This window comes from Salvelinus namaycush, chromosome 7, assembly GCF_016432855.1.
Source record: "Salvelinus namaycush isolate Seneca chromosome 7, SaNama_1.0, whole genome shotgun sequence".
NCBI classification, from domain to species: Eukaryota; Metazoa; Chordata; class Actinopteri; order Salmoniformes; family Salmonidae; genus Salvelinus; species Salvelinus namaycush.
Genome location: NC_052313.1, coordinates 906,389 through 928,387, shown reverse-complemented (window position 1 = coordinate 928,387; position 21,999 = coordinate 906,389). Strand labels below are relative to the sequence as shown.

General features: G+C 48.9%; 1 protein-coding gene across 1 annotated transcript; it reads left to right on the top strand.

The window, feature by feature from the left end:
* The first annotated feature begins 1,214 nt into the window (after positions 1-1,214).
* Positions 1,215-21,756, top strand: LOC120050901 (cysteine/serine-rich nuclear protein 1-like). Its single transcript, XM_038997422.1, has 5 exons — positions 1,215-1,392; positions 13,400-13,604; positions 16,587-16,852; positions 17,124-17,417; positions 17,578-21,756. The coding sequence occupies exons 2-5, from the start codon at positions 13,409-13,411 to the stop codon at positions 18,865-18,867; spliced, it is 2,046 nt and encodes a 681-aa protein (XP_038853350.1). The 5' UTR covers positions 1,215-1,392; positions 13,400-13,408; the 3' UTR covers positions 18,868-21,756.
* The last annotated feature ends 243 nt before the right edge of the window (positions 21,757-21,999 follow it).

Sequence of the window (21,999 nt, the reverse complement as noted above, 5' to 3'; positions counted from 1 at the left end):
ATGGTTTAATTACTGTGTATTTCCGGTCATTATCAGATTAAACAGTCAGAACACTGAACCTCTGTTAGAGATTAAACAGTCAGAACACTGAACCTCTGTTAGAGATTAAACAGTCAGATCACTGAACCTCTGTTAGAGATTAAACAGTCAGAACACTGAACCTCTGTTAGAGATTAAACAGTCAGAACAACACTGAACCTCTGTTAGAGATTAAACAGTCAGATCACTGAACCTCTGTTAGAGATTAAACAGTCAGAACACTGAACCTCTGTTAGAGATTAAACAGTCATACAACACTGAACCTCTGTTAGAGATTAAACAGTCAGATCACTGAACCTCTGTTAGAGATTAAACAGTCAGAACACTGAACCTCTGTTAGAGATTAAACAGCCAGATCACTGAACCTCTGTTAGAGATTAAACAGTCAGAACACTGAACCTCTGTTAGAGATTAAACAGTCAGAACACTGAACCTCTGTTAGAGATTAAACAGCCAGATCACTGAACCTCTGTTAGAGATTAAACAGTCAGATCACTGAACCTCTGTTAGAGATTAAACAGTCAGAACACTGAACCTCTGTTAGAGATTAAACAGTCAGATCACTGAACCTCTGTTAGAGATTAAACAGTCATAACAACACTGAACCTCTGTTAGAGATTAAACAGTCAGATCACTGAACCTCTCTCCGTCCCTCTGTGTGTGTGTGTGTGTGTGTGTGTGTGTGTGTGTGTGTGTGTGTGTGTGTGTGTGTGTGTGTGTGTGTGTGTGTGTGTGTGAGACAGGCTTCTCCCTTAACTGGAAACCAGCAACACCAGGTTGATATTGAGCTGAGTCACACAGACTCCTCCTTTAGCTGGAAACAGTAACACCCAGAGACATGACTCTGATGACATGACAAGACAAATCCCTGCCCAGGAGAAATCATTCTGAATGGGACACAGTGAAGTACATGTTCTGTAGCTTACACTTTCCATTGTAGCATACCATTTCTTTCCCTCAACACATCTCCATTCATTTACGTTATGTACTTTAAATATTCATCCTCCACTATTTGTTTTGTTTTCTACTGGCAGAATAGATAGTGGAATGAAATAGCCCAGTTAAACCAGGAAGTTGTCTCTCTCTCTCGGAAGGCAGGAAGCAGCGTGGGCTGGCCAGTCTCTCTGTGTCACCGCCTGCGTCACATGCCAGAGGGGGTTCTCCAGTGACGATAAGGCTGCGTAGTGGAGCAGTCTGCCACAGACAAGGGGAAGAAAGACCGTGGCTGGTACGGACGGTGCTGTCTGGCTACAATAGAAACAAAAGCGAGCGGTCTGTTCGAGCATAAAGCGCAACGGTGTCTCTTGGATTATACATCGTTACTCTAATGGTGATCTGATACCTGGGTTATTGGTGAGTAGCGACGCTGTTGGTTATTTAATACCGTTCTGGGTCATTTACGTTTTAAAAGCTCCGGGGTGGAGACATATAAATAGTTTGTATATTCTATGTTCTATGTCACCATAGTAGAAACGGCAGTGGCGCTAATAATTTTCCGATATGTTGGTTACATTGTTGCAGACCCAGACATTATAGACAAAACTGTTTAAATGCCGACGGTAGGGTATATAATGAACTGGTTCATTTAGTTGACGGTCGCTATTTGTATAAATCTAACGTTTCTTCTCAGCAGAGTTGGTCTATTACTACTTTTGTTATGTTGTAAACAAGTTGTTGTCGGTGTTTTGGCTTTTAATAAACCAAGTGGTTGTAACGTGTTGCGTGCAGCACCGGTGAGGACAATACATTGGATATTGTTTTCTGCTGAATATGACTAGATTTCATCAACTAGGCTGAGGATTTTATAATGACATGCCAATGTCCATGCACATGCTAGGCTATTATATGGCTATTATAGGCTAGTTGATTTAGGTGATGTTGTAGTTTTAATTCTGGGTTTCCTACAGTGTGTTGAATACATGTATTCAGTAGTTCGCCTCCAGTGGTGCCGAGCGTCTCTGTAAAGCCCAAATCAAAGGTGTTCACGGCTGGAATTAAAAATACAAGGTAGTGAAACGTACTTCTCCCCGCGTCAACGCCATCAAAAGCGTCAATTTATCCGCTCACTTTACTAAGCCAATCAATGCTGGTAAAGTGAGCAAATAAATAGCCTGAAAATAGTCTGTCTGGCATTATGACGGGTAGTTAAGTGTGTATTTAGTGTACCGTTTAGCTGCCAGTGTCAATAATACATGTCATATTTCAAATCTTATTTCAAAACATGAACTTGATGAATGCCTTTGTTGAATTGGAGACCTGGCCTGTAGTCTGGGCAGGATACAGCCGAGGAACTCCCTAGAAAGAATGAGACGAATTCTTTCTAAACTCTTATTAGCTCCAACTCCTCACATTCTTCAGCCAACAGAGCAGGAGGCAGGTACAGTGGCTCCTGTCGGTCAACATAACAGATACAACGGTATTGTAGAATCTCATGAGGATTACATTGGAGGACGCTGTGTATGTGAATTGAACTCTCTACTGTCGCTCGGCAAGTTTTGACCCCCGTTGACGGCGTCTTTCCGCTGTGATTTCGGGTTAACCGGAGCGACTCCTGAAGGCAGCCACTACGGCGTGAGCTTCCCTCTCACAGTTGATGGAAGTGTTGTCATAGAAATGATGATTCATCACACGGAGGAATGATCGGGTCCACATGGGGAAGCTGACCACGGATAATCAGACGTGACATAATGATTGACTGCCATATCAGAAATGAGTCTGCGCCATTCAAATGAAATGGCCCATGTGTGTTGATTGCATTGTTATTGAAATAGGCATTGATTCTGTATTGGGCTATTTGATCATACATGATTGATTGATTGATTGACGTATCAGACCATTAATCAGGGGCATTCATATGCCACTTGGCGCAAAGGAATCCCTTTCATTGTCCAATCTCTGTCTGATTAGCTGAAAATCACTTACATTTAGCTCAGCAGTTGTTGTGGTGTGTGTAGTCGGCTATAGCCTAGTCGTCTCCAGTCGTCTCGTCATGGAGCGGTTCTCTAGCAGCTCAATGATCCTTTGTTTACAGCCAGACCGCGGCACGGAGTCTGCGCTTCTATTCCACCGGGGAAACTTTCTTTTGAATGATATTTTGTTTGTCATGTCCTCATGATTATTATTTGTATTAATCTTGTCAGTTGGCCTTTTCATTGTGACTAAGGCAGTTCCTCTTTTGGTATTTTACTGAGCATCTAAAACGGAATTATTGATTTAATCATAATGGTTAACCTCTACAGGATCATAATGGTTAAACTCTACGGGATTGGTGTCCCCTGGCGGCTAATGTGATTAGCATGAGGTTGTAACAAAAAAATGTCCCAGGACATAGAAATATCTGATGTGGGAAGAAAGATGAACAAGAATTTAAGCTAACTGCCCTGTCCAATTACAGTGAAAGAATACCATGCTATTGTTTGAGGAGATTGCACAGTTATGGACTTGAACATGTATTAATAAACCAATTAGGCACATTTGGGCAGTCTTGATACAACATTTCGAACAGATATGCAATGGTTCTTTGGATCAGTCTAAAACTTTGCACATACACTGCTGCCACCTAGTGGCCAAAATCTAAATTGCGCCTGGGCTGGAATAATACATTATGGCCTTTCTCTTGCATTTCAAAGATGACTGTACAAAAAACAAATGTTTTTTTTCCTCTGTATTTTCTTCTACCAGATCTAATGTGTTATATTATCTTACATTCATTTCACATCTACACAAACTTCAAAGTGTTTCCTTTCAAATGGTATCAAGAATATGCATATTCTTGCTTCAGGTCCTGAGCTACAGGCAGTTAGATTTGGGTCATTTTAGGCAGAAATGTGTGAAAAAAGGGTCTGATCCTTCAGATTAATAACCATGCAGCATAATTACAGTTCAGGGATAAATATATTTTACATTTTATTTTATTTTATTTTAATTGTGATAATCAACAAGTATCATATTTTCTCAGACAGCTTGCTATAAAATGAAACGTGTTCAGTATGTTGAAACGTATACTCTAATTCACACGTTGCATTAGAGGACATATGATATTTTGGCAGCTCTTCCACAGTGGGAGTCATCCTCGTTTCCTGCCTTACCTAGGTTGTGTCCCAACTGGTGCCCTTTGTAGTACCCTACCCCATAGTGGCCCTTACATGTCCAGATCCTCCTAATGAACTAACCTACAGCGGTCGGTGGTGCTGCAGGAACCAGGAAATCCAAGACAGACACGGAGACAGTATATAGATTATCTTAAATAGCCACTTCCTGTGCACTGCGGCACATGTTTCACAACCACAGGAAACTGTTTAACTGACACACACAGACACAGCTCCTCAGCTGGGAGAGAGACAGCCTGTCTGTCTCCTGTGAATGTTGTTGGTCACAGAGAATGGCCCCGGCTTTGTCTCCGGACAGGCAGACAGGGGGGAGTGGGGCGGGATTGTGGGGTGGGGCGTGCTGTCCCTCTGTGTGAGAGGAGGGTGGTGTCTGACCATCTGACCACACACAGAGCAGACTCCTGTCTCCAGGGAGTTAATAAGAGTTGATGAACAGAAGCTGGTGTCTGGTTTATTATCCCTACCACAGCAGATAGCAGAACTAAGGTGTGAGAACTAACAGTCTTTCTCTTCTTCTTCGTTTCCTCGTCCCTGGGCTGAGTTTGGCTTCTGGAAATGTTTCAGACACTCAATTAAAAATCAAATCCTACCGATTTGATATGCATCTGCAGTTGTTATCTCAGTGTATAAATATTATCATTGACTTTAAATAGACGTGTGGTGAAACAGCTTAGAGCAGCGGCAGGAGTCATCAGACATCAGTGAAGCGGTGACATATAAAGTGTTTGACTGGAAACCTCTTGCGGGCATTCTTGGCTCCATTGTGCTACACAGGTCTAGGGCTTGTCTAATGGACAGAGCACTACACTACCTGGTCTTGTAGACTGGTAGACTGCACCACACTACCTGGTCCTGTAGACTGGTAGACTACCTGGTCCTGTAGACTGGTAGACTGCACCACACTACCTGGTCCTGTAGACTGGTAGACTGCACCACACTACCTGGTCCTGTAGACTGGTAGACTGCACCACACTACCTGGTCCTGTAGACTGGTAGACTGCACCACACTACCTGGTCCTGTAGACTGGTAGACTGCACCACACTACCATGTCCTGTAGACTGGTAGACTGCACCACACTACCTGGTCCTGTAGACTGGTAGACTGCACCACACTACCTGGTCCTGTAGACTGGTAGACTGCACCACACTACCTGGTCCTGTAGACTGGTAGACTGCACCACACTACCTGGTCCTGTAGACTGGTAGACTGCACCACACTACCATGTCCTGTAGACTGGTAGACTGCACCACACTACCATGTCCTGTAGACTGGTAGACTGCACCACACTACCTGGTCCTGTAGACTGGTAGACTGCACCACACTACCTGGTCCTGTAGACTGGTAGACTGCACCACACTACCTGGTCCTGTAGACTGGTAGACTGCACCACACTACCTGGTCCTGTAGACTGGTAGACTGCACCACACTACCATGTCCTGTAGACTGGTAGACTGCACCACACTACCATGTCCTGTAGACTGGTAGACTGCACCACACTACCTGGTCCTGTAGACTGGTAGACTGCACCACACTACCTGGTCCTGTAGACTGGTAGACTGCACCACACTACCTGGTCCTGTAGACTGGTAGACTGCACCACACTACCTGGTCCTGTAGACTGGTAGACTGCACCACACTACCTGGTCCTGTAGACTGGTAGACTGCACCACACTACCTGGTCCTGTAGACTGCACCCTTTACCAAGTAAAACACTTCCTCCTTAGTGGTGTCATCAGGCTGTTCCTCTAATCCAGGGGTATTCAACTTTTCCCTACGAGGTCTGGAGTACAGCAGGTTTTCTGTTCTACCTGATCATTAATATCACCCACCTGGTGTCCCAGGTCTAAATCAGTCCCAGATCATTAATATCACCCACCTGGTGTCCCAGGTCTAAATCAGCCCCTGATCATTAATATCACCCACCTGGTGTCCCAGGTCTAAATCAGCCCCTGATCATTAATATCACCCCACCTGGTGTCCCAGGTCTAAATCAGCCCCTGATCATTAATATCACCCCACCTGGTGTCCCAGGTCTAAATCAGTCCCTGAAAAAAATGCAGTGGAACTGGCTTCAAAGTCCAGAGTTGAGTTTAAGAAACACAACACAGTCCTGCTCCAGGTTAACAGAGACTGGCATTCATTCTATTGATTCTGGAGAGCGCTACTTTATTCAGTCTGGGGCAAATGATAAGCAGACTTTTGTAAATTAGGCGTGAAAGGAGCCTAAGCCAGTAGTCTATACGGTACGGTGACTATACGGTCCGGTACGGTGACTATACGGTCCGGTACGGTGACTATACGGACCGGTACGGTGACTATACGGACCGGTACGGTGACTATACGGACCGGTACGGTGACTATACGGACCGGTACGGTGACTATACGGTCCGGTACGGTGACTATACGGTCCGGTACGGTGACTATACGGTCCGGTACGGTGACTATACGGTCCGGTACGGTGACTATACGGTCCGGTACGGTGACTATACGGACCGGTACGGTGACTATACGGACCGGTACGGTGACTATACGGTCCGGTACGGTGACTATACGGTCCGGTACGGTGACTATACGGACCGGTACGGTGACTATACGGTCCGGTCCGGTGACTATACGGACCGGTCCGGTGACTATACGGACCGGTACGGTGACTATACGGACCGGTACGGTGACTATACGGACCGGTACGGTGACTATACGGTCCGGTCCGGTGACTATACGGTCCGGTCCGGTGACAGTCCGGTCCGGTGGCTATACGGTCCGGTCCGGTGACTATACGGTCCGGTACGGTGACTATACGGTCCGGTACGGTGGCTATACGGTCCGGTACGGTGACTATACGGACCGGTACGGTGACTATACGGACCGGTACGGTGACTATACGGTCCGGTACGGTGACTATACGGTCCGGTACGGTGACTATACGGACCGGTACGGTGACTATACGGTCCGGTCCGGTGACAGTCCGGTCCGGTGGCTATACGGTCCGGTCCGGTGACTATACGGTCCGGTACGGTGACTATACGGTCCGGTACGGTGGCTATACGGTCCGGTACGGTGACAATACGGTCCGGTCCGGTGACAATACGGTCCGGTCCGGTGGCTATACGGTCCGGTGACAATACGGTCCGGTCCGGTGGCTATACGGTCCGGTCCGGTGGCTATACGGTCCGGTCCGGTGACTATACGGTCCGGTACGGTGACTATACGGTCCGGTCCGGTGACTATACGGACCGGTACGGTGACTATACGGTCCGGTACGGTGACTATACGGTCCGGTACGGTGACTATACGGTCCGGTACGGTGACTATACGGACCGGTACGGTGACTATACGGTCCGGTCCGGTGACTATACGGTCCGGTCCGGTGACAGTCCGGTCCGGTGGCTATACGGTCCGGTCCGGTGACTATACGGTCCGGTACGGTGACTATACGGTCCGGTACGGTGGCTATACGGTCCGGTACGGTGACTATACGGTCCGGTACGGTGACTATACGGTCCGGTACGGTGACTATACGGTCCGGTACGGTGACTATACGGTCCGGTACGGTGACTATACGGTCCGGTACGGTGACTATACGGTCCGGTACGGTGACTATACGGTCCGGTCCGGTGACTATACGGTCCGGTCCGGTGACTATACGGTCCGGTCCGGTGACAGTCCGGTCCGGTGGCTATACGGTCCGGTCCGGTGACTATACGGTCCGGTACGGTGACTATACGGTCCGGTACGGTGGCTATACGGTCCGGTACGGTGACAATACGGTCCGGTCCGGTGACAATACGGTCCGGTCCGGTGGCTATACGGTCCGGTGACAATACGGTCCGGTCCGGTGGCTATACGGTCCGGTCCGGTGGCTATACGGTCCGGTGACAATACGGTCCGGTCCGGTGGCTATACGGTCCGGTCCGGTGGCTATACGGTCAGGTATGGTGGCTATACGGTCAGGTATGGTGGCTATACGGTCAGGTATGGTGGCTATACGGTCCGGTGACAATACGGTCCGGTCCGGTGACAATACGGTCCGGTCCGGTGGCTATACGGTCAGGTGACAATACGGTCAGGTACGGTGACTATACGGTCAGGTACGGTGACTATACGGTCAGGTACGGTGGCTATACGGTCAGGTACGGTGACAATACGGTCCGGTCCGGTGGCTATACGGTCCGGTATGGTGACTATACGGTCCGGTCCGGTGGCTATACGGTCCGGTACGGTGACTATACGGTCCGGTCCGGTGGCTATACGGTCCGGTCCGGTGGCTATACGGTCCGGTACGGTGACTATACGGTCCGGTCCGGTGGCTATACGGTCCGGTCCGGTGGCTATACGGTCAGGTACGGTGACAATACGGTCCGGTCCGGTGGCTATACGGTCCGGTCCGGTGGCTATACGGTCAGGTACGGTGACAATACGGTCCGGTCCGGTGACTATACGGTCCGGTACGGTGGCTATACGGTCCGGTACGGTGACTATACGGTCAGGTACGGTGACTATACGGTCCGGTACGGTGACTATACGGTCCGGTACGCTGACTATACGGTCCGGTACGGTGACTATACGGTCCGGTACGGTGGCTATACGGTCAGGTACGGTGACTATACGGTCCGGTACGGTGACTATACGGTCCGGTACGGTGACTATCCGGTCCGGTACGGTGGCTATACGGACCGGTACGGTGACTATACGGTCCGGTACGGTGACTATACGGTCCGGTACGGTGACTATACGGTCCGGTACGGTGTATCAGCAAAATAAATGATTAGGGAATTATTATGGTGGAAGGAACTGCGCAGGTATAGCCTGGATTTTGAAGTGGTTTGTTTGACAATCAGATGAAAACATCATTACACAACACCTATGACATGTGGAACTGAGCCTGAGCTGACCGTGAAAACATACGTAAACAGGAATAGATGTTGACATGCCACAGTATCCCGTCTAAGATCAGCATATCTCAGGCATCTTATCCAGGTTGCTCATAACCAGGATACAAGCTTCTTCGGGTTATTGTAAACGGGATATGATGTTTATATGCGTCAACTCAAAAACAGAATACTTGAGTATCCTGGATAATGAACAGGATATTGGTGTGCATGTTAACGTGGTCATTGACTTCAGGCCGTGCTACAGACTGACCCTGGCCCCTGGCTGCAGGGCGGGCAGTGCTACAGACTGACCCTGGCCCCTGGCTGCAGGGTGGGCCGTGCTACAGACTGACCCTGGCTCCTGGCTGCAGGGCGGGCCGTGCTACAGACTGACCCTGGCCCCTGGCTGCAGGGCGGGCCGTGCTACAGACTGACCCTGGCCCCTGGCTGCAGGGCGGGCCGTGCTACAGACTGACCCTGGCCCCTGGCTGCAGGGCGGGCCGTGCTACAGACTGACCCTGGCTGCAGGGCGGGCCGTGCTACAGACTGACCCTGGCCCCTGGCTGCAGGGCGGGCCGTGCTACAGACTGACCCTGGCCCCTGGCTGGCTGCAGGGCGGGCCGTGCTACACTGTCCCTGGCTCCTGGCTGCAGGGCGGGCCGTGCTACAGACTGACCCTGGCCCCTGGCTGCAGGGCGGGAATAACCTCCAGCCATTGTTTCTGCTTGTTGACATGATAAACTAATCAGTGTCAGGTAAACTCACTGCAGTCACTCAGTCAGGAGACATGACCCACTTCTGAAACCATGGGTCTGTTCTCGCTCTCTCCCTCCTCCCCCCTCTCTCTCTCTCCCTCCTCCCCCCTCTCTCTCTCTCCCTCCTCTCCTCTCTCTCTCTCTCTCCCTCCTCCCCCCTCTCTCTCTCTCCCTCCTCTCCCCTCTCTCTCTCTCTCCCTCCTCTCTCTCTCTCTCCTCCCCTCTCTCTCTCTCCCTCCTCTCCTCTCCTCTCTCTCTCCCTCCTCTCCCTCCTCTCTCTCTCCCTCCTCCCCTCTCTCTCTCCCTCCTCCCCCTCTCTCCCTCCTCTCCCCTCTCTCTCTCTCCCTCCTCCCCTCTCTCTCTCTCCCTCCTCTCCCCTCTCTCTCTCTCTCCCTCCTCTCTCTCTCCCTCCTCCCCTCTCTCTGTCTCCCTCCTCCCCCCTCTCTCTCGCTCTCCCTCCCTCTCTCTCTCCCCCCCTCTCTCGCTCTCTCTCCCCCCCTCTCTCTCTCCCCCCCTCTCTCTCGCTCTCCCCCCTTTCTCTCCCCCCCCTCTCTCTCCCTTCTCCCCCCCTCTCTCTCCTTCCCCCCCTCCCCCCTCTCTCTCTTGCTCTCCCTCCTCCCCCCCTCTCTCCCCCTCCCCCCCTCTCTCTCCCTCCTCCCCCTCAGTCTCCCTCCTGATTATGGTGGTGTTTAGTGGTGTTGGAAACCCAGTGATGTTTAGTGGTGTTGGAAACCCAGTGGTGTTTAGTGGTGTTGGAAACCCAGTGGTGTTTAGTGGTGTTGGAAATCCAGTGGTGTTTAGTGGTGTTGGAAACCCAGTGATGTTTAGTGGTGTTGGAAACCCAGTGATGTTTAGTGGTGTTGGAAACCCAGTGGTGTTTAGTGGTGTTGGAATCCCAGTGGTGTTGGAAATCCAGTGGTGTGGACCTCTTAGTCAGGGGACTACAGACAGTACCTCTAGGACCTCTAGCAGTGTACATGTAGGTAGGGGTAAAGTGACTATGTATAGATAATAAACAGAGAGTAGCAGCAGTGTACATGTAGGTTGGGGTGAAGTGACTATGCATAGATAATAAACAGAGAGTAGCAGCAGTGTACATGTAGGTAGGGGTGAAGTGACTATGCATAGATAATAAACAGAGAGTAGCAGCAGTGTACATGTAGGTAGGGGTGAGGTGACTATGTATAGATAATAAACAGAGAGTAGCAGCAGTGTACATGGAGGTAGGGGTGAAGTGACTGAGTGACTATGTATAGATAATAAACAGAGAGTAGCAGCAGTGTACATGTAGGTAGGGGTGAAGTGACTATGTATAGATAATAAACAGAGAGTAGCAGCAGTGTACATGTAGGTAGGGGTGAAGTGACTATGCATAGATAATAAACAGAGAGTAGCAGCAGTGTACATGTAGGTAGGGGTGAAGTGACTATGTATAGATAATAAACAGAGAGTAGCAGCAGTGTACATGGAGGTAGGGGTGAAGTGACTATGTATAGATAATAAACAGAGAGTAGCAGCAGTGTACATGTAGGTTGGGGTGAAGTGACTATGCATAGATAATAAACAGAGAGTAGCAGCAGTGTACATGTAGGTAGGGGTGAAGTGACTATGCATAGATAATAAACAGAGAGTAGCAGCAGTGTACAGTGGGATGACAATTTTATGAATTGTTCAGCAGTCTCATGGCTTGGGGGTAGAAGCTGTTAAGGAGCCTTTTGGTCCTAGACTTGGCGCTCCGGTACCGCTTGCCGTGAGGTAGCAGAGAAAACAGTCTATAACTGGGGTTGCTGGAGTCTCTGACAATTTTATGGTCTTTCCTCTGACACCGCCTATTATATAGGTCCTGGATGGCAGGAAGCTTGGCCCCAGTTATTTACTGGGCCGTTCGCAGTGCCCTCTGTAGCGCCTCTATAGCACGAGGCGTGTTCTGCTGGGCCACACAGAACACACGAATAGCTTGTACTCAGAGCAGAGACCGTTTCACTCAGACATCTATGGTTGTAGCAAGGCCAGCCTTTTAGGCCTATGCTCTGATTTCAGAGCATAAGCCCATGAGCACCACCAGGGGTTATTCTATTAGCCTAAGGATATTAGTCATAGTAAGATAATCAGATGATATGATAATAGTTTGTGTTTAACGTGAGCACAGTAATAATACTATTGACCCTGAGGCCTTCCTGTGTAGGACGTCGGTAATCATCACCGTGATCACGTCTGCTGAAATCACAACACACTGCAGTTGTGACATGTTGATTTAGCCAATTATGCTAATTGAAAACATTTGAATATGTTAACCCCTCCCCCTCTCCCTGTGTTCCTCAGATCAGCTCCATGCTAGCTAGCACCATGCTAATAACCCTGTCTCCTCTCCCTGTGTTCCTCAGATAAGCTCCATGCTAGCTAGCACCATGCTAATAACCCTGTCTCCTCTACCTGTGTTTCTCAGATCAGGTCCATGCTAGCTAGCACCATGCTAATAACCCTGTCTTCTCTCCTTGTGTTGCTCAGATCAGGTCCATGCTAGCTAGCACCATGCTAATAACCCTGTCTCCTCTCCCTGTGTTCCTCAGATAAGCTCCATGCTAGCTAGCACCATGCTAATAACCCTGTCTCCTCTACCTGTGTTTCTCAGATCAGGTCCATGCTAGCTAGCACCATGCTAATAACCCTGTCTCCTCTACCTGTGTTTCTAAGAGCAGGTCCATGCTAGCTAGCACCATGCTAATAACCCTGTCTCCTCTCCCTGTGTTTCTCAGATCAGGTCTATGCTAGCTAGCACCATGCTAATAACCCTGTCTTCTCTCCTTGTGTTGCTCAGATCAGGTCCATGCTAGCTAGCACCATGCTAATAACCCTGTCTCCTCTCCCTGTGTTTCTCAGATCAGGTCCATGCTAGCTAGCACCATGCTAATAACCCTGTCTCCTCTCCCTGTGTTTCTCAGATCAGGTCCATGCTAGCTAGCACCATGCTAATAACCCTGTCTCCTCTCCCAGTGTTCCTCAGATCAGGTCCATGGTAGCTAGCACCATGCTAATAACCCTGTCTCCTCTCCCTGTGTTTCTCAGATCAGGTCCATGCTAGCTAGCACCATGCTAATAACCCTGTCTCCTCTACCTGTGTTTCTAAGAGCAGGTCCATGCTAGCTAGCACCATGCTAATAACCCTGTCTCCTCTCCCTGTGTTTCTCAGATCAGGTCTATGCTAGCTAGCACCATGCTAATAACCCTGTCTTCTCTCCTTGTGTTGCTCAGATCAGGTCCATGCTAGCTAGCACCATGCTAATAACCCTGTCTCCTCTCCCTGTGTTTCTCAGATCAGGTCCATGCTAGCTAGCACCATGCTAATAACCCTGTCTCCTCTCCCTGTGTTTCTCAGATCAGGTCCATGCTAGCTAGCACCATGCTAATAACCCTGTCTCCTCTCCCAGTGTTCCTCAGATCAGGTCCATGCTAGCTAGCCCCATGCTAATAACCCTGTCTCCTCTCCCTGTGTTCCTCAGATCAGGTCCATGGTAGCTAGCACCATGCTAATAACCCTGTCTCCTCTCCCTGTGTTTCTCAGATCAGGTCCATGCTAGCTAGCACCATGCTAATAACCCCATCTCCTCTACCTGTGTTTCTCAGATCAGGTCCATGCTAGCTAGAGCCATGAGCGGTCTACTGAAGAGGAAGTTTGAGGAGGTCTATGATGAGGACCAGTGCTACTCCTCTTCCTCCTCCCCGTCCTCCTCAGCCTACTCCGGGTGGGACTCGGAGGGCGAGAGCTGCTACTCAGACACCCTTGACTCAACACCCAGCAACCCTGGCTCTCCAGACACACATTGCAACAGTGAGTATCTAATCTACTTCCTCAGGCTTCACTATGTCATGATCATGTCTGATAGTGGATGTTATGCTGGTAGTGCCTGCAGCTCATTAAAACAGACTTACTGCCTCACACAGAGCAGCTCATTAAAACAGACTTACTGCCTCACACCGAGCAGCTCATTAAAACAGGCTTACTGCCTCACACAGAGCAGCTCATTAAAACAGACTTACTGCCTCACACATAGCAGCTCATTAAAACAGACTTACTGCCTCACACCGAGCAGCTCATTAAAACAGGCTTACTGCCTCACACAGAGCAGCTCATTAAAACAGACTTACTGCCTCACACAGAGCAGCTCATTAAAACAGACTTACTGCCTCACACAGAGCAGCTCATTAAAACAGGCTTACTGCCTCACACATAGCAGCTCATTAAAACAGACTTACTGCCTCACACAGAGCAGCTCATTAAAACAGACTTACTGCCTCACACAGAGCAGCTCATTAAAACAGACTTACTGCCTCACACAGAGCAGCTCATTAAAACAGACTTACTGCCTCACACAGAGCAGCTCATTAAAACAGACTTACTGCCTCACACAGAGCAGCTCATTAAAACAGACTTACTGCCTCACACAGAGCAGCTCATTAAAACAGACTTACTGCCTCACACAGAGCAGCTCATTAAAACAGGCTTACTGCCTCACACAGAGCAGCTCATTAAAACAGACTTACTGCCTCACACAGAGCAGCTCATTAAAACAGACTTACTGCCTCACACAGAGCAGCTCATTAAAACAGACTTACTGCCTCACACAGAGCAGCTCATTAAAACAGACTTACTGCCTCACACAGAGCAGCTCATTAAAACAGACTTACTGCCTCACACAGAGCAGCTCATTAAAACAGACTTACTGCCTCACACAGAGCAGCTCATTAAAACAGACTTACTGCCTCACACAGAGCAGCTCATTAAAACATATGTCTGTCTGTCAGTCTGAATACCTTTATATTCCAGGCCCTGGTTTTGGGTCAGTGGAGGGTTGGCCAGAAGGGCAAACGGTTGTTAGGGTTCCCAGGATGGCAGGGCAGGGAGCCAGAGAGTGAGCAGGATGGCAGATGGCCAGGCAGAGAGAACACACAGAGCCTTGTCTGGGCCCTAGGCACACACCCAGCACAGGTGCCGCCTGTCTGGAAGAGACTGGGGAGGGAGGGGAAGGCATGTTGGAGCATGAGATGAAGGGTGATACCTTGTTAATCTAAAGGAGATAGTTGAACACCATTTTGAACTGGTAGTATAACAGACCTTCAGAGTCAGAGTGGAGAGTTTGTCCTCCTGTTGTTATCAGGTGGATGGATGTCACACTGAAACAGGCTCTGTCTGTGCTGCAAATGGCACCCTTTAGACCAGGGCCAATAGGGTGCCTTTAGACCAGGGCCAATAGGGTGCCTTTAGACCAGGGCCAATAGGGTGCCTTTAGACCAGGGCCAATAGGGTGCTTTTAGACCAGGGCCAATAGGGTGCTTTTAGACCAGGGCCAATAGGGTGCTTTTAGACCAGGGCCAATAGGGTGCCTTTAGACCAGGGCCAATAGGGTGCCTTTAGACCAGGGCCAATAGGGTGCCTTTAGACCAGGGCCAATAGGGTGCCTTTAGACCAGGGCCAATAGGGTGCCTTTAGACCAGGGCCAATAGGGTGCTTTTAGACCAGGGCCAATAGGGTGCTTTTAGACCAGGGCCAATAGGGTGCTTTTAGACCAGGGCCAATAGGGTGCCTTTAGACCAGGGCCAATAGGGTGCCTTTAGACCAGGGCCAATAGGGTGCCTTTAGACCAGGGCCAATAGGGTGCTTTTAGACCAGGGCCAATAGGGTGCTTTTAGACCAGGGCCAATAGGGTGCCTTTAGACCAGGGCCAATAGGGTGCCTTTAGACCAGGGCCAATAGGGTGCCTTTAGACCAGGGCCAATAGGGTGCCTTTAGACCAGGGCCAATAGGGTGCTTTTAGACCAGGGCCAATAGGGTGCTTTTAGACCAGGGCCAATAGGGTGCCTTTAGACCAGGGCCAATAGGGTGCCTTTAGACCAGGGCCAATAGGGTGCAATTAGACCAGGGCCAATAGGGTGCAATTAGACCAGGGCCAATAGGGTGCTTTTAGACCAGGGCCAATAGGGTGCTTTTAGACCAGGGCCAATAGGGTGCTTTTAGACCAGGGCCAATGGGGTGCCTTTAGACCAGGGCCAATGGGGTGCCTTTAGACCAGGGCCAATAGGGTGCCTTTAGACCAGGGCCAATAGGGTGCCTTTAGACCAGGGCCAATAGGGTGCCTTTAGACCAGGGCCAATAGGGTGCCTTTAGACCAGGGCCAATAGGGTGCCTTTAGACCAGGGCCAATAGGGTGCCTTTAGACCAGGGCCAATAGGGTGATCTGCTCTGTGGTGGCTACAGACGGCAGCACCATCTCCTATTTCCTGCTGGGTCAGGGGTCAGGGTTAGGTGAGGACAGGTTGAGGCCCAGCCACAGGTCCTCATACTAGGGTTAGACATCTCCCCCTGTCCTGGGTCCTTTCTGGTTCTCTCCTTCTCACTTTTGGTCTTTAATCCAATCACATTTCATTTATCACATTCTTTGTAAACAACAGGTGTAGACTAACAGTGAATGATTACTAACGGGCCCTTGTCTAAGGGCACCCTATACCCTCCCTCCGCCCCTCTTCACCCCCCCCCCCCCCCGCCCCTCTTCACCCCCCCCCCCCCCCCCCCCAGCTCACCCTCCCCCCTCTAACTCTTAACTGGTTAGGACAGCTCATGAGGTCTCCTAAATATCTGTCGACTAAGTGGAAGGCTTATGACTAAAGTGTCTTATCTGATTTATGCTACCATCTAGTGGCAGTAGAAGGCAGTGCAGTTACTTTGACAAACTGCAATTCCCTTAATGTCTCTTGTTCTTGAAAGCTCTTATTAAGTAATGACCAGTGATAACACCAACTCTCTCTCTCTCTCTAGCCAAGTCCATCCCGAAGAAGGCTAAGCGTGAACGGCTAGGGCGGGGCAACGTGACCTTTGACACGGTGACAGTGTTTCTCTTCCCGCGGTGCCAGGGCTTCAGCAGCGTGCCCAGTAGAGGGGGCTGTTCCCTGGGCATGATGCAGCGCCACAGCGCCCTCCGCAGGTACACCATGGAAGAGTACGCTGTGGAGCAACACATCCTTCGTCGGGAGAAACTCCTCAACCGCCTCCGAGAGGAGAAACTAGACGCTCTGAAACAGAAAGTGAGCCCTGGGACACACACACACACACACACACACACACACAGGTCTCATATGTGTTAGCTAGAAATGAAGCTAATATGCAGCAGTGTCTGCTGGTGGAAGGTTTTATTCCTGGTAGTGTAAAGGATATATTCCTGGTAGTGTATTGTAGTGTAAAGGTTTGAGTTCTATAACAAGGGGTATTCTAGCTCTCTTTTCTAGAGAAAACCCACACACATGCATCACAATTATCCTAACCCCCCCGTCTCTCCCCCCCGTCTCTCCCTCCCAGCTGACTAAGGGAGGCACAGTGGAGTCAGAGGAGGCTGACCGCCTCACCATCGAAGACATCCCTGAGGACGAGATGGACATTAGCAGCTGTAACCTAGACGACGACTCCTTCCTCCACCCCTACCCCTCCAAGAGGAGACAAGCCCTGCTGAAGGCTGCGGGGGTGAAGATCGATAAGGAGGAGAAGAGGAAGCTCCAGCAGCTGAGAGTGTCCAGGGAGGACTGTGGCTGTGACTGTCAGGGCTTCTGTGAGCCAGAGACCTGCGCCTGCAGCCTGGCAGGCATCAAGTGTCAGGTAAGACACTCACATATCATTTCTTCAACTTCAATGTTAACTGTAAATACTTTATATTCCTAACAGTATGAGCAGTGGTTAGTTGTCCACTGTACTACAATATTCTGATCCCTCAGGGACAAAGCAGAACCTGATTTTGAACGTCCTCTTCTCTCCCCAGATGGACCACTCGTCATTTCCCTGCGGCTGCACTAAGGATGGCTGCTGTAACCGGGAAGGGCGTATAGAGTTCAACTCCAGCCGGGTTCAGACCCACTACATCCACACCATCATGAAGCTAGAGCTGGAGAAGAGACTGGAGGAGACGTCTGGACCAGAGGAAGAGACCGCCCCAGCCCACAACCCCCTGTCCGACCTCCCCTCCATCCCAGATGGCCCCTCCTTCTACTTCAGCTCAGAGCTGGCGGCGGTCGGGGAGAACAGCTGTAGCAGCGACATGACAGACTCCTCTGTCTCCTCGGGGGGGAGTGAGGACTCAGAGGAAGGGGCGGGTTTAGGCCGGGAGGACGATGTGGATGAAAACGGACAGCGCCGCGTACTCAGCGACAACGACTATAACGTAAATCACTACGTTGTTAATGACAACCGCTGTTGCCCCAAGCAATGGCTACAGCAGCAGAAGCAGGCGTCGTCCATGACGTCAACAGCCTGGATGTTGGCAGGGTTTAGCACGGCAGACTTCCCAGAGGAGAATGACAATCTAGAGGTGCACACAGACAACCGGGCCATGGCCATATCACAACTGTTAGATGATAACGCTAACCAAGGCAACGGTCTGTTCCACCACCACAGCAGCTGCAGTATCTCTAACCCCCCATCCCCCTCCGTAGACTTCCCCAACGCCCAATCCCCCTCCGTAGACTTCCCCAACGCCCAATCCCCCTCCGTAGACTTCCCCAACGCCCAATCCCCCTCCGTAGACTTCCCCAACGCCCAATCCCCCTCCGTAGACTTCCCCAACGCCCAATCCCCCTCCGTAGACTTCCCCAACGCCCAATCCCCCTCCGTAGACTTCCCCAACGCCCAATCCCCCTCCGTAGACTTCCCCAACGCCCAATCCCCCTCCGTAGACTTCCCCAACGCCCCATCCCCCTCCGTAGACTGCCCCAACGCCCCATCCCCCTCCGTAGACTGCCCCAACACCCCATCTCCCTCAGTAGACGGCACCGCTGCCAGCTACATGGACCTTAGCCTGTCCTCAGAGTCTGACCTGGAGTTCTTTGATGGTTTCTGTCTGGGTCCTTCCTCCCTCTACAACTCCCTAACAGAGTACCAACACATGGACACCTTCTTTCACTTCCAGTTGCCTAGTTACCCCAGCAGCCAATCACAGGCCAGCGACCCCGGGACCTGCCCCCTGGAGTCTCTGATTGGTCTGTCAGAATCTGACCCAGAACCCCCTGCAACGTTCACAGACAATCAGCTGTTGGAAGAAGCCGTCAGGGATTAACTATCGGGACCTGAACCGCCAACTGTTTTCTGGACTATGTAGGGAATTAGGGGGGATGGGGGTCAGTGTAAACAGACTTCTGTTGGAAGAAGCTGTGATTTCTCTCTTGCCTTCCAAATGTTAGCAAAGCAGTTGGTAATTATCGCTATATGAAATGGCAGCTAACGTTTCACTTGGTAATTATCGCTATGAAATGGCAGCTAACGTTTCACTTGGTAATTATCGCTATATGAAATGGCAGCTAACGTTTCACTTGGTAATTATCGCTATGAAATGGCAGCTAACGTTTCACTTGGTAATTATCGCTATATGAAATGGCAGCTAACGTTTCACTTGGTAATTATCGCTATATGAAATGGCAGCTAACATTTCACTTGGTAATTATCGCTATATGAAATGGCAGCTAACATTTCATAAAAGTGAGATTTAAAATAAGTCATTTTCTACTTTGTAGAATAATAGTGAAGACATCAAAACTCTGAAATAACACGTGTTGGGTTTTATATATCGCTAAATGTCAACCTCCGAAACTAAGAATAGTACAGCTGGGTATTAATGAATACTCTTGAGAAACCAAAAATGGTATTCAAAACACCTATAACTTTTATCTATATATTATTATTATTATTTTAATGTATTTCTTTTTATGATTTTCTATTTATTTTCAGATGAAAAACCCACTAAAGCTGTGCTGAAGCAGCACTGTGATTTGATATTTATAACCTGGAAGTGCAATATGTGTCCCAAACCCTATCCCCTATATACTGTAGTACCCTATGGGCTCTGGTCTAAAGTAGTGCACTATATAGAGAATAGGGTGCCATTTGGAACTGAATCCGTATTAGACATGGTCAGCAATATGGGATTATATAAAAGACCATTGGGAAAGTATTTAATATCTGTTCTCTTATTGGTTAAACAACATTTTGGTAACATTATTTTAGTAGTTTGATCTAATTTCTTACATGTTGGGCAATAAGAGAGAGGTGGTGTTTACTCAGGAGGGCTATGGCCCAATCCCAAATCAATCCCTAAACCCTACGCCATTGTGGAGATCTGAGGTGATTTGATTGGTATAAGCAATATAATGACACTTCCACCTAGCCTATCAGTGCAAAGGGAGAGCTATTACCATATTGACTGCACCTGTCAAATCCAATTAACTCTCCACACGTGTGTAGGGTTGATGGGTCGATTCGGCCAACGTCTAGCCATCTCTACTAGGCCAACGTCTAGCCATCTCTACTAGGCCAACGTCTAGCCATCTCTACTAGGCCAACGTCTAGCCATCTCTACTAGGCCAACGTCTAGCCATCTCTACTAGGCCAACGTCTAGCCATCTCTACTAGGCCAACGTCTAGCCATCTCTACTAGGCCAACGTCTAGCCATCTCTACTAGGCCAACGTCTAGCCATCTCTACTAGGCCAACGTCTAGCCATCTCTACTAGGCCAACGTCTAGCCATCTCTACTAGGCCAACGTCTAGCCATCTCTACTAGGCCAACGTCTAGCCATCTCTACTAGGCCAACGTCTAGCCATCTCTACTAGGCCAACGTCTAGCCATCTCTACTAGGCCAACGTCTAGCCATCTCTACTAGGCCAACGTCTAGCCATCTCTACTAGGCCAACGTCTAGCCATCTCTACTAGGCCAACGTCTAGCCATCTCTACTAGGCCAACGTCTAGCCATCTCTACTAGGCCAACGTCTAGCCATCTCTACTAGGCCAACGTCTAGCCATCTCTACTAGGCCAACGTCTAGCCATCTCTACTAGGCCAACGTCTAGCCATCTCTACTAGGCCAACGTCTAGCCATCTCTACTAGGCCAACGTCTAGCCATCTCTACTAGGCCAACGTCTAGCCATCTCTACTAGGCCAACGTCTAGCCATCTCTACTAGGCCAACGTCTAGCCATCTCTACTAGGCCAACGTCTAGCCATCTCTACTAGGCCAACGTCTAGCCATCTCTACTAGGCCAACGTCTAGCCATATCTACTAGGCCAGCAGCACAGTGCTTCTGTTTGAGCTGTACTGTGTAACCTTCCTATTTTAAAAATCAAAATGTAGAGTACTGGGTCTGCTGTAGATACTGCTATCTATAATGTTACCATAGAGAATCACTATTTTATAAATCATTTGTGTAGATTGAAAGAAAGAATTCTAAATCTGTGTCACTGAAATTATTTTATTAAGAAAATGCAAATTGCGTATTTTTTTTTTTTTAATATTGAAACCTTTGTAATAGATAAATGTAGACGTATTATGAAAGCTTTTGCTCTCCAGTATTTTCCATTGGACTATGAAATGCCACTAAAACAAAATGAATTAGAAAAATATCCATATGATCGTTGTGACTGAGACGACATGATATTTTTATGGGTAAAAACGTCATATATTTATGCAGAAAGACTCAAAAGTTGTGTGTTTACCTCCATTAAGTCCTCAAGCAGACCTTTTTGAACAAAATAACGGCCTGGATGCTGAGATGAAGATACAGAACTAGTAGAGCTGATCTGTACTCTGTCTCTACAGCCGGCCCCGTTCACACCGTCTGTTTACGATCTGATTTGGGGTATACTTTAAAACGCTGCATAATGTATTCTTCTGCTATCTGCCTTCATTTGCTTACGTTGACATCATCTCATTGAAAGAAAAACAAGGCCACCAACAGAACACAGCTTCTCTGGTGTAAATGCATTAATCTAAGTAAAGACATGGCAACAATGGGGATTCATTACATTCTTGAATGGAGAGCAAACCAGAGCAGTTTGATTTTTCACTTTCATTGTCCCTCTCTAACTGACCGTTTTTAAAAAGCTGTTCATTTCATCCAAGTCCCTTTTTGACAGTTTGTCCCTTTTTAAAAAATAAAACTTTTTCTTAAATGCTTGACTTTGTTTGTTCATCTTGGTCTCTATTCCCATTTTGTTCTTCTTCTTTAGTGTTTGACCCCGTCAGATTTGTATTCCTTCACCGTAGCTTGGCCTTTCTACTTACTAAATAAACTAAAGTAACAATGAAATAACAATGTGGAGGCTATATACAGGGTGTTACGGTACAGAGTCAATGTGGAGGCTATATACAGGGTGTTACGGTACAGAGTCAATGTGGAGTCTATATACAGGGTATTAC

Coding starts and splice junctions, on each gene's coding strand:
- LOC120050901 (XM_038997422.1), top strand. CDS start 13,409: ATGCTAGCTAGAGCCATGAGCGGTCTACTGAAGAGGAAGTTTGAGGAG. Junction 16,853..17,123: donor TAGACGCTCTGAAACAGAAA/GTGAGCCCTGGG, acceptor TCTCCCTCCCAG/CTGACTAAGGGAGGCACAGT. Junction 17,418..17,577: donor TGGCAGGCATCAAGTGTCAG/GTAAGACACTCA, acceptor TTCTCTCCCCAG/ATGGACCACTCGTCATTTCC.